General features: G+C 38.9%; 1 protein-coding gene across 1 annotated transcript; it reads left to right on the top strand.

Moving 5' to 3' along the window:
* Positions 1-6534: 6534 nt before the first annotated feature.
* On the top strand, positions 6535-8677 carry LOC124125061 (2-hydroxyacylsphingosine 1-beta-galactosyltransferase-like). Its single transcript, XM_046488378.2, has 3 exons — positions 6535-6598; positions 6879-7837; positions 8525-8677. The coding sequence occupies exons 1-3, from the start codon at positions 6535-6537 to the stop codon at positions 8675-8677; spliced, it is 1176 nt and encodes a 391-aa protein (XP_046344334.2).
* Positions 8678-15162: the final 6485 nt, after the last annotated feature.

Raw genomic sequence — 15162 nt, 5'->3', positions numbered from 1 at the left:
CACTGTCAGTCAGGGACTCAGTAGGTTGCACTATCAGTCAGGGGCTCAGGATGTTGTACTGTCAGTAAGGGACTCAGTATGTTGCACTGTCAGTCAGGGACTCAGTATGTTGTACTGTCAGGCAGGAATTCAATATGTTGGCTGTCAGACAGGGCCTCAGTTTGACGCGCTTTCAGTCAGGGGTTTTGTATTCTGGCTGTCAGACAGGGCCTCAACAGGTTCCACTGTCAGTCAGGGACTTGTTATGATGCGCTGTCAGTCAGGGCCTCAGTACGTTGCGAAGAACGACAAGGGCTCAGTTTGTTGCACTGCCAGTCAGTATGTTGTACTGTCCGATGACGTGTGGTTTAAGGTGCAGCCGCAGCTACCAGTACCTGCTGTTGGTGTGATCAATAAATGATCATTGGGCTTTCTCCCACACTGAGCTGACAAGAGGTGATGTGGCTGAAATGTTACCAATATTTACATTATACCCACTTACAGGGTAGAGTGGCACAACTTCAATAATTAGTAATGATAAGCTACAGATGTTTTGTAACTGTTCGAAACCTATGATGCAGTATTTCTGCGATAAAAGTTGTTATTGTTATGGTAGGGTTAGAGAACAGGAATTATAATATTGGATTGAATTGGTGAGTTGAATGCCCGGCTCTGAATGTCTATGTGCCATCACAGCGCATCCCGGGTGGACAGTGGAATGCAAACTGTCAAGTCTCTGGAAAACTGCTACAACATTAACGACAATCCAAAAGCTGTTTTTCCGAATTCTATTCGGTGTGGTGGTCCCACAGCAAGACCAGCAAACCCACTTTCAGCTGAGATGTAGAAGTACATGGATGCGGCAAAAGACGGGGCTGTATTTGTTACCTTTGGAAGCATGTTAAGAGGATTACCGGCATAACTGACTGAAATGTTGATGGGTGCCTTTGGTAGACTGAAGTACCAAGTTCTCTCCAGGCAGGACAAAGAGGAAATCCTCGGGAGAATAAAAACCATGAAATGAATGCCACAAAATGTCTTCCTAGGCCATCCCAACACCAAAGTGTTTATTTCTCATAGTGGGAAGAACGTATTTTGAGACGGTCTGTCATTGAGTTCCTATCATCTGTATGCCAAGTCACGTAGACACATGCATTGCAGCCACAAAGGCGAAGCAATACAATATAGGATAGGCATGGAGCTTAGCTCCTGCGACTAGGGTGTTAATAAATGTTGATAAAGAAATGATAGACAACGTGTTAAACGTTTACAGTTTTATTACTATCACCTTCTTTATGATCAGTTTGAGACAATCTGAAAGTGCCTGGAGCCCGATCGTCACAGACAAAAATCGCTGATAAATAAACGATGAACCTAAACGAATATGCAGGAACGTTAACTATGAAACCGGATTACAGCTTTTACTAAAGATGGCAAAAGCAACACTCTGACAAGACTCTGACATCAGCAAGGCACATAGACAGCTGATTAAACCGGCTGCGACCAATAAACACCTGACAGTAAACACCTAGCAGTTAAAACTTGCACTCTCTAATGAGTGAATAACGAGGCTTGGCTAGATGCGGAGAAATGGGCACAGAGGAGCGAACAGAATTGTATTTTCTGAAGTAGGACAAACCTGAATAGCAAACTAACTACTAAACCAAAATTGGAGATGTACAAATGTAGGTAAATATAGGACTACCTAAAGATATTATTAAACATTACAACCAGATATGTACAATTAGTAAGGTGACACAAATGACTATAAATGAAATATATCAAATTATAATTTATAAATGCGTGAAAATTAATGTTACTAAAACACCTTCAACATGCGAATATGCTTTATGTTAGGAGATAACATACATCAAAACAACGCATATTAACAGCATAACAATAAAATGCTTGTGAATGAAATTTGCAGATAAGAAATTCTCTAGCGATCAATCACAAAGTTAGAGAACTGAAGCCGAGACAGAGATAAGTAAGGTAACACTAAGATCACTAGACAGTATATAGCTCGGTTTTACGACATGGTGACAAGGATCTAGGATCGAAATCTTTGATGATACTGCTGACAATAGGCCACGTTCTTGAAAACACAGTTATCAGCCAGAACATGAAGAAGATGTCGAACCTCCTACGTGAGGGACCAGAAAAGCGTGGAGAACAAGCAGTAGCTGCTTTATGACAAGTTGCCAGGTCGCGGGAGATTACATGCGAACCCCCACAGTTTGCATTATTTGTTACATCTATAGTAATGTATGGGTTTCTATTGCTGTGATTTTCGGTTATAACCGGAAGTGTTATTGCAAGGGAAAGAGTGACAGGCAGATCAAAACTAATGTGTAGCATATTGATAGTGTTACTCTCAGCAGAAAACGGGACTCGCCTGTGAACAGAACACGTGTCCGTCTTGCTTGAGGCCATGTGACTCTCTGACGACACCACTGCAGACGTTCACGGAGGTGATGCGGCCTCAGGATGTTACGCCGTACGGGTACCCTGGCTGAAATACCGGCTGCTCTCCCGGACGCAGTCCCGGTACTTGTGAGGATGTTGACGTCGCCGTGATGAAACGGTCCCGCAGGTGTCGTACCCTGATGTAGCGATCTTGCCCAGGCGTTATAACGCGAGGTCGTCCTGACCTTGGCCTGACACGAACGTTGCCGATTATCAAATAGTCCGTGACATCCCAACTGGTGAATCTTTTCCTAAGTTATATTCACACACAGTGTTAACTGGTTGATCAAAATCCTTTCAATGTGTTGGAATAGTCAAACTACTTCAACCGATAACCAAATTGTTGTATTATGAAGTAAATATGACCTCCATATGTGTTAACTCATTTCAGTTTCAGCCGACAATTATAGATATAGATCTTATTACGATAGTAACCATCGTGCGTCTGGTCAAAGGTAACTTATAATAATACGTGTGTCAGTTTGTAACGCCAACGGCTCGCATTTGTGCTCACCCTCAGTTTTCCTAACTTTTTGTTAACACAGATATTAGTGCTAATGCAATAGTTGATACATGACTCAGTAGATCGTAACGAAATTAAAGTTTCTGTTTTGTAAGCATCATCGTTTGAAACCAGTTTTGTATAATAAACCTCAGTTCAGGGGCGTATCAAGATGGGGTGAAAAACCATCATCTATAATATAATAAAAACAACCTGATGACGTTGCACCATGGCACCTTCTGCATCCTGCCCTTGTTTCGCCAGTGCCAGCCGATATTCGCAGTTTTCACTGTACTGCATGACCGTTGCAGGATTTCACACTGTCACGCTGACCTTGCCGCCGTTATGTCAAAAAACTGTTGACTCCAGTAAAGAAGCCTCTAATTAAAAGGGAGAGGGCACTTCGGGAAAATCAAAAGTTCAATTCAAAACACTTTTCATATTTAAATAAAATCACAAAGACCTGGTCTTCAGTAATCTTTTACTGGGGACCCAAATAGGTCATTTTTTGCGAGTAACAGGTGAATGAACAAACACGGTCATATTCTATATAATCAGATACGTTAACATTACTTGGTAACCCTGATTCTCTGTAAGTTGTTTTTGCCAGAAATGTCTCAAAATGGCCAATTAATGTACCCAGACAAAAACGTTCCTCACTGAACTTAACACAATTAATTGCATGTAACATGATTTCTGAAAATCTCATGATGCGAATTTCACCATGACACTGTTTACTTGTGTCAAACAGTTTTATATTTGTTCTGAATTTAATTACTACATTAAATGTACACCTGAAGATCAATTTGATAATAAAGATTTTGCCAAAAAAAGAGAACATATTGAGTTTTAGCAGAAAGCTAACAAAGAACAGAGTTTGAAACCACTGGTCGTCGTTAATGTATCTGATGCTCTGTTCTTTTTTTTGTTGAAACTTCATAAATAATATTTTTTAAAAACTCACAAACGTTACAGTATGTTTCCATCAAAATTATCTCTATACACTATGTGATCGACCCAACAGTTATATCATAGATATAATACTTTTTAGCAACATATGTTTTAGAAACAGACATATAAATCAGATAAGTTTAATTATCATCAGATACGTTACCTGCAAGATTCAGTGTTTGTGGTATACATACGCTTGTAATAATACAATATAGGATCCGTTCATAATCTTAAACCTATGCTAATATTGCCATCAATATTGTCACGTCGAGTTTAGTATATTACTTACCGAACAAAATGGAATATTTATAGGACTTGTTTAAAAAATTGTGCCCAAAGACACGTGCTGAGAATAGAAGTGGCATGACTCTTTGGTCAAATGAGCAGGTTTTCCTAATGAAAATCTGAATAAAATGTATACAGTTCACGTATCTGATGCTACAAATAAACAAAAGAACGACATATATCGCCCTTTAATCCACTATACATCTCCTGGACATACACCACACCCTTATCTCGCTGTTCATTCTGTCAGAAAGTATCGAATAACGGTAACTGGTTTAGGAGTTTCACAATCCGTATTGGTGTGTTTAACGTATCTGCATGTTGAAAAACGAATGTAACAAAGATAAAAAAAAAGAGAGTTTTAATTGTAACATGCTTACTTGAACACACATGTCAAAGCTGTAGTTTGCTGTTTGATAATCAGTTAATACCCGTGTTTATGCATTATTTAACTGTGTAAAGAGTTCAATTCTAATATTATAACAACGATTTCAAAAGTGTTTAACGTATCTGATGATAACTTTTGGGACAGATTCATAAATGTTCTCAGTTTAAGACAACTGACAAAACTGATGTAATATTGTTCAAATACAGTTTCTATGTCAATTCTATTAACAAATAACATAGAACATTATATGCGTATTGGGAAAATGTGAAATATAGTTTGAAAGTTTTGATGTATATAGGCGAGGGACAAGAGTAAAAATGCAGTTATTGACTGTATTTCAAGTATTATTGAAATCAAATAATGTATAACATAATGTTTTCGTGAATATTCTGATTTAACCACATCTGGTATACATATCTAAATTTGTACTTGTTCATAAAGTTGTACAAAATTCAGCAAATCTCCACTTAGTGGAGAATGAATGTTAAATTCACTGAAGGTGGAAGTACATCAATAAATAGTAAATGGGGATTCAGTTTTCTCGCAAAAATAATTCATTTATGTCGGTGAAGAACTTAAAAACGTAAAATTTATAACATAAATTTTTATACCAGACTTGGCGACCAACGTTTTACGAAAACGAAATTTCTTTTGAAAAACTCACCAGTATTTCACTTTCTTTACATTTGGATTCCTTCATGAGATATGAAAACAATGTAAAATGTCTATAATCTCTCAATACTTCAGAAATGAGTATTGTTTAACCAAAGTATTCATATAAGTCACTGAAGTAGATATAACAAATAAATAAATAGATTGCTCAGAGCCTTTTCTGAGAAACCAAACAAACACAGTGAATCAGCAACCGGTTAAAATGTACTGCACAGTCACTTGCGCGCGGCGTTAAAATAGTGTTAAAACCAAAAAGGCAAACCAAATACCCGACATAGTAAAAATATGTTTTATAAGAGACCCGTGTCAGTCTAGCTCGCACTCGCCCGTCTTCTACATAAGAATTAAGATGGAACACCTCTGGACACCTCTGCCGGTATGCCCGCTAAAAGTTTTTCAAAATGTAACTTGCAATACCCAGAACAGCTAATATGCTTTGGACGTCCATTGCTGCACATAGGATAGACAACATGGTCGACGGACAAATTATTATGTATACATGCAATTTCATTTAACAACGCTGTTTAGAAATGATTCAGAAACAATCTCAGTCGATGTTCCCGAGTGCTCAGACAGCAGTGACGTCAGTGGTGAAGACTTGTGAGCAGATGTATTTGTTCATTGGTAGATAATAGAATCCAATCATTGCGGAAAATGCCAACCTGCATGTCGTCTGCTTTTGCAGTCAGTAGAATGGTGAAATGATCATGGTGATTAAAGAATGAGATTATAATGTAGCTTTCTATTAAGATGTAATATATCTCTTATGATGGGTATTTCGCTATCACGCGTCTGCTATTGTAGACGACATGCAGTATATATTTTCCGCAATGACTGGATTCTATTACCTACCAATAAACAAATACATCTCCTCACCACTGACGTCACTGCCGTCTACGCTCTCGGGAGCATCGATTGAATTTTTTATGAAACATTTCTATACAGCGTTGTTACATGAAATCGCATTTATACATATGCATTTGTCTGTCTTCCACGTTGTCTATCCTATGTGCATAGACATAAATTTTTTATCCCAGACTGTACAAACTCCCACACACCGCAGTTGTAATGGTAGTTTTAACAAAACAATCTGTACTTTTTCTTTAGGCAGAAAATGCTAATCAAATAGGAAAGTCTGACTCATACTATAGGTGTTCTGTACTGTCAACAATAATGGATAACAACTGTCAAAGGTTATCACGCAATGCCAATCCCAACAGCATTTAACACTGCAAACTCAAAGTTTTCATTGAACTCGCTGTATTCATCGTAGGTAACAGGCAATCTTAAAATGCAGCTGCAGGTATTGGCCGTTGGATATCTCATGTCTGGTGAATCTGGCAGAAGCTCAAGTCGTGAGTTTGTATCAAATCCAGAAGGTGGTATGGATTCAAATCCAGTGGCGAACATCAATGTGTCGGAGAACTGCAGTCAAATCGTGTTAATTTGCAAAAGGTTACGATAACAGAAAGTGAAATATCAAAATTTTGAAAAACAGACGCCATGTCCCTTATGGGCCACCCTATATAACAGCTATGAGAATATTGCTGAAAAAGGGCGGACAGATTTACACATTTAATAGGTGGGACCTTAGCAAGTTCAAGTCAAAGTTCAAGACCCTTTCACCTGCTCTAGATCCAGACGTGATACAGAAACACAATACCTTCTTCGAACAGACTGAAAAGGTGATTATGGACGGCACAGGTCTTCTGAAGATGCTTATATTCATGATAAAGCCAGTGATAACTAATCTTTGTCATTCTGCCTTTTCCGACCAAGACGTTCTGAACGAGTTTCAGGAGGATAAGTATGATCTTGCTGTGGTAGAAGGACTACCGATGACAGGGTGTATCTTTTCCATTCCTGTTTATCTTGGAATCCCTTATGCAGCTATTGGTTCATTCATTGATCCGCAGGATGCTATGATGCCACTACAAACAACCTTATTTCCAAGCTTCTATTTGCCATATTCTAATGACATGACATTTCTTGAACGCTTTATCAACACAATAATCTACTTCCTCAACCCTCTCATCAAATACGCCATAATTCCCTCCCTAGATCTTTCAAGCTTCAGCGAAAAACTGAAAACAGTCGATACAAGGAATTTGATCAAAGATTCTGTTCTTTTTCTAGAAAACTCAGATTATTTCATAGACCACCCAAAAGCACTGTTCCCCAATTTCTTACAAGTAGGAGGCCTCACAGCTTCTCCCTCGAACCCATTACCAGAGGATCTGAGGAAATATATTGATGGTGCCAGGGATGGGGTCATCATTGTGACTTTTGGTAGTGTTTTGAAGCATGTGCCTCAGCGTGTGGTTGAACGGATGATGAATGCCATGACCCGATTGGGACAGCGTATTTTATTCAAGCACAATAACGAGGAGCTTAAGGGAAATATCAAAACCATGAAGTGGATACCACAGAATGATGTGCTTGGCCATCCTAACGTGAAACTCTTTGTCTCCCATGTCTCCCATGAGCATGTGATTAAATATGGCGGTAATAATATGAGACCTCCTGAAGTGGACTTTCTAAGCAGCATCTATGCAGATGTGTGGCTGATCATTTTTGTCTTTGATTTCCTCTTAGTTAGTGGTGTCATATTCATATTTCGTAAATGTTGGAGCATAAGAAAAGGATTCAGTAAGCCCAAAGCAGAATGATAAACTATTGTCCTAAACAAAGTATACCAAGGGTTTTAGAATCTATGAAAGCACGTTCCAAACCAACTTAATACCGAGTATGTCTACCTTATGCATTAATGCTCTCCTGAACACGCACCGATAACGTCAAACGTCAGATGACGTTGGTGATAATCCGCTGCCATTGCTCAATGAGACATTGTCCAAGTTCTTGACAGTTGGCTAGTGCCTCTGCTCGTCCCTTGATCTGTCTGTCAAGGTAATCCCATAAATGTTTAATGGGGTTCATATCAGGAGAACTTACCGGCCAGGGTAAAACGTGAATATTTGCGTTGTTCAGAAAGTTATGTGTGAGCCTTGCTATATGCAGTCATGCATTGCCTTCTGGAAGACAATGCCACGCCGCTGTTGCTGAATGAATGTTTGTCTCAAAACTTCATCTGGATGTCTCTGGGTATTCAGATTTCCCTGAATAATAACGAACCTCCCATGACGCTACCGCCTCCAAATAGTTGAACGTGTTGAACCCAATTTAGCGCTAAACGTTCACGTACTCGCCTGTATACTCGCTGCCGACCATCATTTCTGTTGATGTTGATGTTGATGTTGATGTTGATGATTTTGATGTTGAAGTGGAAACGTCAGTCCGCAGTAGGGTCGATGTGCTCTGAACCCACGTTCACCAAACCTCCAATACTCTGTCTGACGACTGACCCTGTGTCCCAGTGCTGTCGCTGCCGTTGCCGTCGCCGTCGCCGTCACTGTTATGAAGAGGTTCGGGGATGAATGGTCCGGATGTGGCGGTTTTCAATGGGCGTGGTCACAGTGGTCTCCCGCTACTACATCTGTCTTGTCTGTCCTGTCTGCTGCATCAATCTGCGAAAAATTCTTGCAATAGCAAGTTGTTTACCGGTTAAAATTTCATAACGTGCGGTGTCACCAGATTTATATTGTACTTTCGCACGTAACCCAAAGTCGTCATGGCGAAATGCACGATTTTCACGAAAAACGTCAATTTGTCCTGCTTTTTGTTACCGAATACATTTGGTTGTATTCGTGCAAACCTATTTAAGTCTTGATTTATACTGACTTTTAAAGTTATCAAAAAAGAGTAAAATATTTAGTAGATTAGCAAAGGGTGGTCTGACTCATTAACAAAGAGCTGTCTACCTCATTATCAAAGAGTGGTCTAAGTCAGTAGGAAAGAGTAGTCTGTCTCATTAGCAATGAATGGCCTAACTCGTTAATAAAAAGTGGCGTGGCTCATTAACAAAGCGTTGTCTCATTCATTAGCAAAGGGCGGCCTGACTCATTAACATAGAGTTGTCTATCTCACTTGCAAAGAGATGCCTTCCTCTTTAAAAAAGACTGGTCTGATTCATTAACAACGACTTGCCAGATAAGCAATAACCAGATTCCTTTCAGCAATTAAAGAGCAAAACCCATAGAAAACTCCAATATGAGAGGCTCACTTAAACGTTTGCAACAATCACACTCCTCCTTGGTCCATGATTCATTACGTGCTGGGACAGTTAAAAGGAAGCACCGTAATAACATATTTTGATATAATGGTCCCACAACATTGGCTCTTGTTACCTTATAACCCAGCAATTTGAACTTCAATTAACCCCACACGGTTAAGTGGGATTGTGATTTTAAGAACACTCAAAATATAATAATACTGACAATACTATGTACATTTAGAATGTTCCAAATTCCATTCATGTGAATGCTCACGGCGCCACATTGTTATTACCCCAACCAATGGATCTGATCTGATATCAGATGTTCAAAATCGCTACAACTATTCGATCTTTATCTTTACGCAGATGTTTAAGGAAGTTCAGGTGTGGTATACATACCCTCAATATACAATTATACAGACACTCCAAAGATAATGATGTTTTAGCATCGATGTGTCCTTTCTGCAAATATTACCAAGAAGATGAATACCATGTTTTATTGATATGTCCAGTATATGAAGATATAAGAATCAAATACCTGCCTAGCTATTATTATACGTATCCATCACATAGAAAATTTGTACAGTTAAGGAACAGCAAAAATATCCACATTTTTCTCGGAGATTTTTGTGTTTATAAGATATTTAAAAGAAGGATGATACTTTTCAACTACAATCTAATCAGTATACAAGTGGTGCTCGTCGATGAATTTTCCTACAACAAAATGTCATTGTACTATTGGCTTCATGGCCACACATACGAACTAAATTTGTCTGTCTGTCTGTCTGTCTGGCTGGCAATCAATGGATCTGTGTGCACCACAAGTGCTGGAAAGTTAACAGTCACATTACCATCTCATCCAACCAGGTACTGTCATATTTTTAGGTGACCCGCCCCGATTCCCCCTGACCACTGAGCTACCGATAACTTGTTGAAGACGATGGCAGAATAGGGTGATTTGGCTGAAAAGTGTTTGTCACATGCTGGAATTCGAAATGAAATGGGGTCTCATCCATTGTCTTTGAGATGGGACCTCCTAAATCTGAAACCTTCTGACATTATAGAGAGACCAGGACCGCTTAACGTATATGCTTAATTTCGAACACAATTTGTCAAGCAACACAAATATGTGTTTTAAAGTTGACGACAGCACGTGCGTACATCGCTGACCACTCCACACAGTCACAAGCTATCGATGACAAAAAATAAAACGCGAAACAACTCTACCCTCTCCCCATGACACAGTTCTATCACTTGATCTACAGCTCTGCTGGTAGTGCTTATGGGACATGTTTATGCCAAAAGTCGCTGGTGACCGCGATGCCAAATGGTGGAATATTGATTGAACAAAACTCCAAACTGCTGCCGCCATTTATCACGCAAGAGGACAGCTGCTTTATGTAGTTCAATTACTACTGGTGTATGAAACAGGGACACTTTCAGTTCAGTCGTGACTTGAAAGTGTAAGTATGACACTACACATGTGTCCTTTCCCCCAGACCCGTGAAGATCCGGGGTAGAATTGATCTACAGCAACCCATACTTGTCGCAAAGGGCGACTATGCTTGTCGTTGGAGGCGACTAATGGGATCCGGTGGTCAGGCTCGCTGACTTGGTTGATGCATGTCATCGTATCCCAATTGCGTGGATCGATGCTCATGATATTAATCACTGGATTGTATGGTCAAGACTCGACTATTTACAGATCGCCGTCATACAGCTGGAATATTGCTGATTGCGGCGTTAAACAACAAACCAACCAACCAACCTTTCCCGCCATCGCCATATGGCTGAAATAATGCCGATGCGACGTTAAATTTTAACTCACTCACTCCTTCAGACTGACAAGTGAGCACAAGCTGGAAACTGTCCTAGTACATACATGTAGTTAGATCACCATGAAAACCAGACTGCCCAGGTACAAAGCTTCTACAGAAATACAATATGCATTTTGAAAGAAGTATTTAAGATTTTACCAAGGACATTAATTAGCATTAGCTCGGTAGCCTGAGTCAGTTTATTTCATGCAAAGGTATCTCAATGACTTGTAGAATTTCAGGCTTTTTGGTAGACTAAAATCTAGTCTCTGAAATGAACATATCGTACGTAAAAAAAACCAGTTGTTCAGTTATCTTAATAAAAATATAATAAAAAGGAGCCCAGTGACTCTCTTCATTTTCTAGACTTGCCAAACATTATAGACTTGCATGGGCTGCATTTGATATATATTTGTATCAGGGTCTGTAAGACAGACTAGCTTTTTGGTGTCCTTTTATATTTTCACTATACAGGCTAGTAAATGTTTCCGGTTCAGTGGATCCATGCATTACATATTAGAGGATGATTATCCTACCATCTTTGTATTTCCGTTTTGTGTGGAAAAATCACAAGCTTTACATTTACAAAAATTAAATGTATTACTTCTTATCAATTATATTTTCTTTATGTAAAGATGATTTTACATCTTGAAATGATTTGTCAGCAAAGGTTATTCATTATCTCGAGGGAAATATATTTTCCATCATTATATTTTCAGCAGCAAAACACATTTAAAAATAAACATGAACCTTAAAGAGCATATTATCATGTGAATATTGTTGCTGGTGCTGAACCTGTGTTAATTTATGATTACTAGACAATATACTGAAAGTGTACACCCATGTTTGATGGTGGGTAAAAATGAAACTAACAGTGAGTGAGTGAGTTGGGTTTAACGCCGCTTTTAAACAGTATTACAGTTATATCTCGGCGTGTCAGCTTAATGTGTGAGGAAAGCCCGAAGTGATGCAGGTCTCAGACCTTTACCACTTCGGTAAAACCCTCGAGCACGGGTATGGTGCTGACAACTCTGAAACTAAAAAGAAATGTTTATTCGATGGTGATGTATTCGATACGGGTATCATAGTTATGTTTTTGACCTGAGTATTTTTTCAGGTCCAAGCATACTCTAATAGTCATTGCACATATCATGTTTGATATAATACTGACATGTAAATGTAAAATTGGGAGAGAATGTAGGAACTATACTCCACAGCTCCGTCTAGATACTCTTTTGTAGTTCTAAATGATCCTGTAAAATACTTGAATTAATTTCCGCAATCAGATTACCAGAATGTTGTGAGGCCATATGCGCCTCACATCTTGATTGCCAGCAAATGACAGACTATTGACATCTCAAACACACTGCAGTTTCCAAACTACAGGCCTGTGAGGTAATGAATCAACACGAAACTCTAATAATAGAACCATTACTGTTCAGCATCTCCATGAACTATTGCCATGTACATCTCGCCTCGTGCAGTGCACCATAAAGGGCAATGTATCATTTATGGTGACACTTACAGACTGTGTAACACAAGTGGTTAGAAACTCAACAAACCCTCTTGTTTCTATAATCTATGGACAGGAGAAAGTTATTCGAAAGCCAAAACAATGGCATACGCACCCTCCAAACAACAAATGGCGACGATTGAAGCTAAGTCAGGCCAAGCCACCTTAGAAGTTGATGGCTTCGATCCGTATACTAGGCGTTACTCGCTCAGATGAGTATTACTAGTGATAAGAACATGACTAAAGAAACAACATAGCTATATCAATCGTTCCCACTTTATAAGCAAACTCCTCAAGGGTAAGACTCATATTTTCATCAAATTCACCTCATATCCAACACTCTAGAGGTGGACTCTGGTATTGTATGAGGTGAGCTGCAAAGGGTATGTTGAAGGGCAATACGAACAGAACATTCATAATTGAAGACCTGACACGTTACATACACGAACTTGTCAAAATGCTAAACAAATTTCGTCATTCTATATTCAAGATGGACGGGTATTTGCAACGCCGGCGACATAATTCGCATTGAAACTGTAAATGATATTGCCCAAATGTAATTGATTTGACTGAATCAATTCAAAAATCCATATACCCGGTATTCCTATTCTATATGGAGAACACACACATTGTACATTATGCTATTGTTCACATGCATGGTGATTGTCAACCTGATCCTGCCCAAGTGACAGTCCTTGTAAAGGGCATGTTACAAGCATTTATCCTATACCTATCATAGATGATACGAGTCATGTTGCATGTGCGATAGAACCAACACAGAAACGGTTACACCACGGAGGGTGTAATAACCTGACCCGCATTACACATCTAGTACGGGTGTTATGGCTTGTCAATGCATTTTCAATGGGATATCGATATCAGCCCGGGTGGCCCGAATATCAACTGCACATATCCATATTGCACCACATTGTATTGTTTTGTAGATTTGTATACTTCCATTACCAAAACAATCATTTCATTGTCAACACAACCACAATCTACCTTGGATACTCTGACTTTGAAAACCTGACTGACATAGTAACTCATAACAGGGCAGTGATCGGCTTTTTCTATAACAGATGTGCTCCTTCACACCTAAAACGCCATATTTTTAATCAAAATTGGAATATCTCCAGTTTTATCTTGGGTAAACGTTGTACCACTGGCCAAGTGTTATATTCCGTTCTTTGCTTAATCAAATGTTTGTTTGTAAACGTCACTTCACGTCGCTTCCTGCTTCCCGCCCTTTCTGCTTCCTCCTGATGTCCATCCAACTTCTGGCACAAAGGCGTCACTTGAGTTACTAGAGAGCTCACGTGATGTTTCCCGTGATATCGTTCGGGACGTAAATGAGGATTTGTTGAGTAACACTGTCCATCACCAGTAAACATTGGAGAAATGTGAGCACGGAACCTACACGAATTGACATCAAACACGCCGACCTTGATAGATCCTATCTTAATAAGTAAAGATTATAACTGTACCCTTACAGGTGTTATCAATCTTGCACAAATATATCTGATCACAAAACAAAGAAGGGTTCGCTGCACTGTGTATCTTTCAAAACACAAAACATTCACATAATATGGTGATTTGAATAAACCTAACAACGTATCTCATTACGAAAATTAACTGGAATAGACAGCTGCATAGGGCGATGTTAATGACGTGATTTGTTTCATTCGAGTATTAAATGTACCATGGCTGACCACATTCCAAATGAAACAATAACTGTTCGACTATGTGACAAACCCTGGTTTGATAATGATCAGCGTCTATTATGAGACCGTCACAGATAAAAGGCCATAAGTACCGGTAATATTAGTCATATAACGAATTATAAAAACATATCCATAGAAATTAGTTTAATAATATTAAAAAGGTTGCAAAAGAAAGTTGTTTTTCAGATATAAATGGATTACTAGATACATAATTGACTAATTAAAAAATATTAATTACTTGGAAATTATTGAGATACATTTAAACGATGGAGGAATGACAACATGTATCCCCCAGCTTTATACGGATGCTAGCTCGGACAAACCTTTAGCGTTTAAAGACACCGACAAGGCTGAAGTTCTTAATGAGTATTTTGTTTCTATAAGTAATGTTGAACCTATACACTTGAACCCCCTCTCAACAGAGCTGTGCATCCCTCCTTACCATACACGAGCAAGAAATTAGTAATCTGATCATATCTTTGCCATGTAATAAAGCTATAATTCAAGGGAAGGGATTTGTCTTACAACGCTAATGCCCAGTCAAATGGAATAAAATGGGTTGCTATAAAGAATGAAAAACCTGCTGCCACCACCACTGTTACTAACTTAAGTTACTTTCAGTTCCATCACTTTGTGCCTTCCTTCCACAATACACTTATGAGCAATTACAAATACAGTTATTTTAAGACAACAACTCAACGCTAACTTGCTCCTGTGTTAGGAGTGTCGAATGTAAACACTCAGATAAATCGTATTC

Source organism: Haliotis rufescens, unplaced genomic scaffold, assembly GCF_023055435.1.
Source record: "Haliotis rufescens isolate VD_foot unplaced genomic scaffold, xgHalRufe1.0.p SCAF_3, whole genome shotgun sequence".
NCBI lineage: Eukaryota > Metazoa > Mollusca > Gastropoda > Lepetellida > Haliotidae > Haliotis > Haliotis rufescens.
This window is presented reverse-complemented; position numbering and strand designations above follow the sequence as displayed.

Coding starts and splice junctions, on each gene's coding strand:
- LOC124125061 (XM_046488378.2), top strand. CDS start 6,535: ATGCAGCTGCAGGTATTGGCCGTTGGATATCTCATGTCTGGTGAATCT. Junction 6,599..6,878: donor ATCTGGCAGAAGCTCAAGTC/GTGAGTTTGTAT, acceptor CACCTGCTCTAG/ATCCAGACGTGATACAGAAA. Junction 7,838..8,524: donor TTGTCTTTGATTTCCTCTTA/GTTAGTGGTGTC, acceptor TTGATGTTGAAG/TGGAAACGTCAGTCCGCAGT.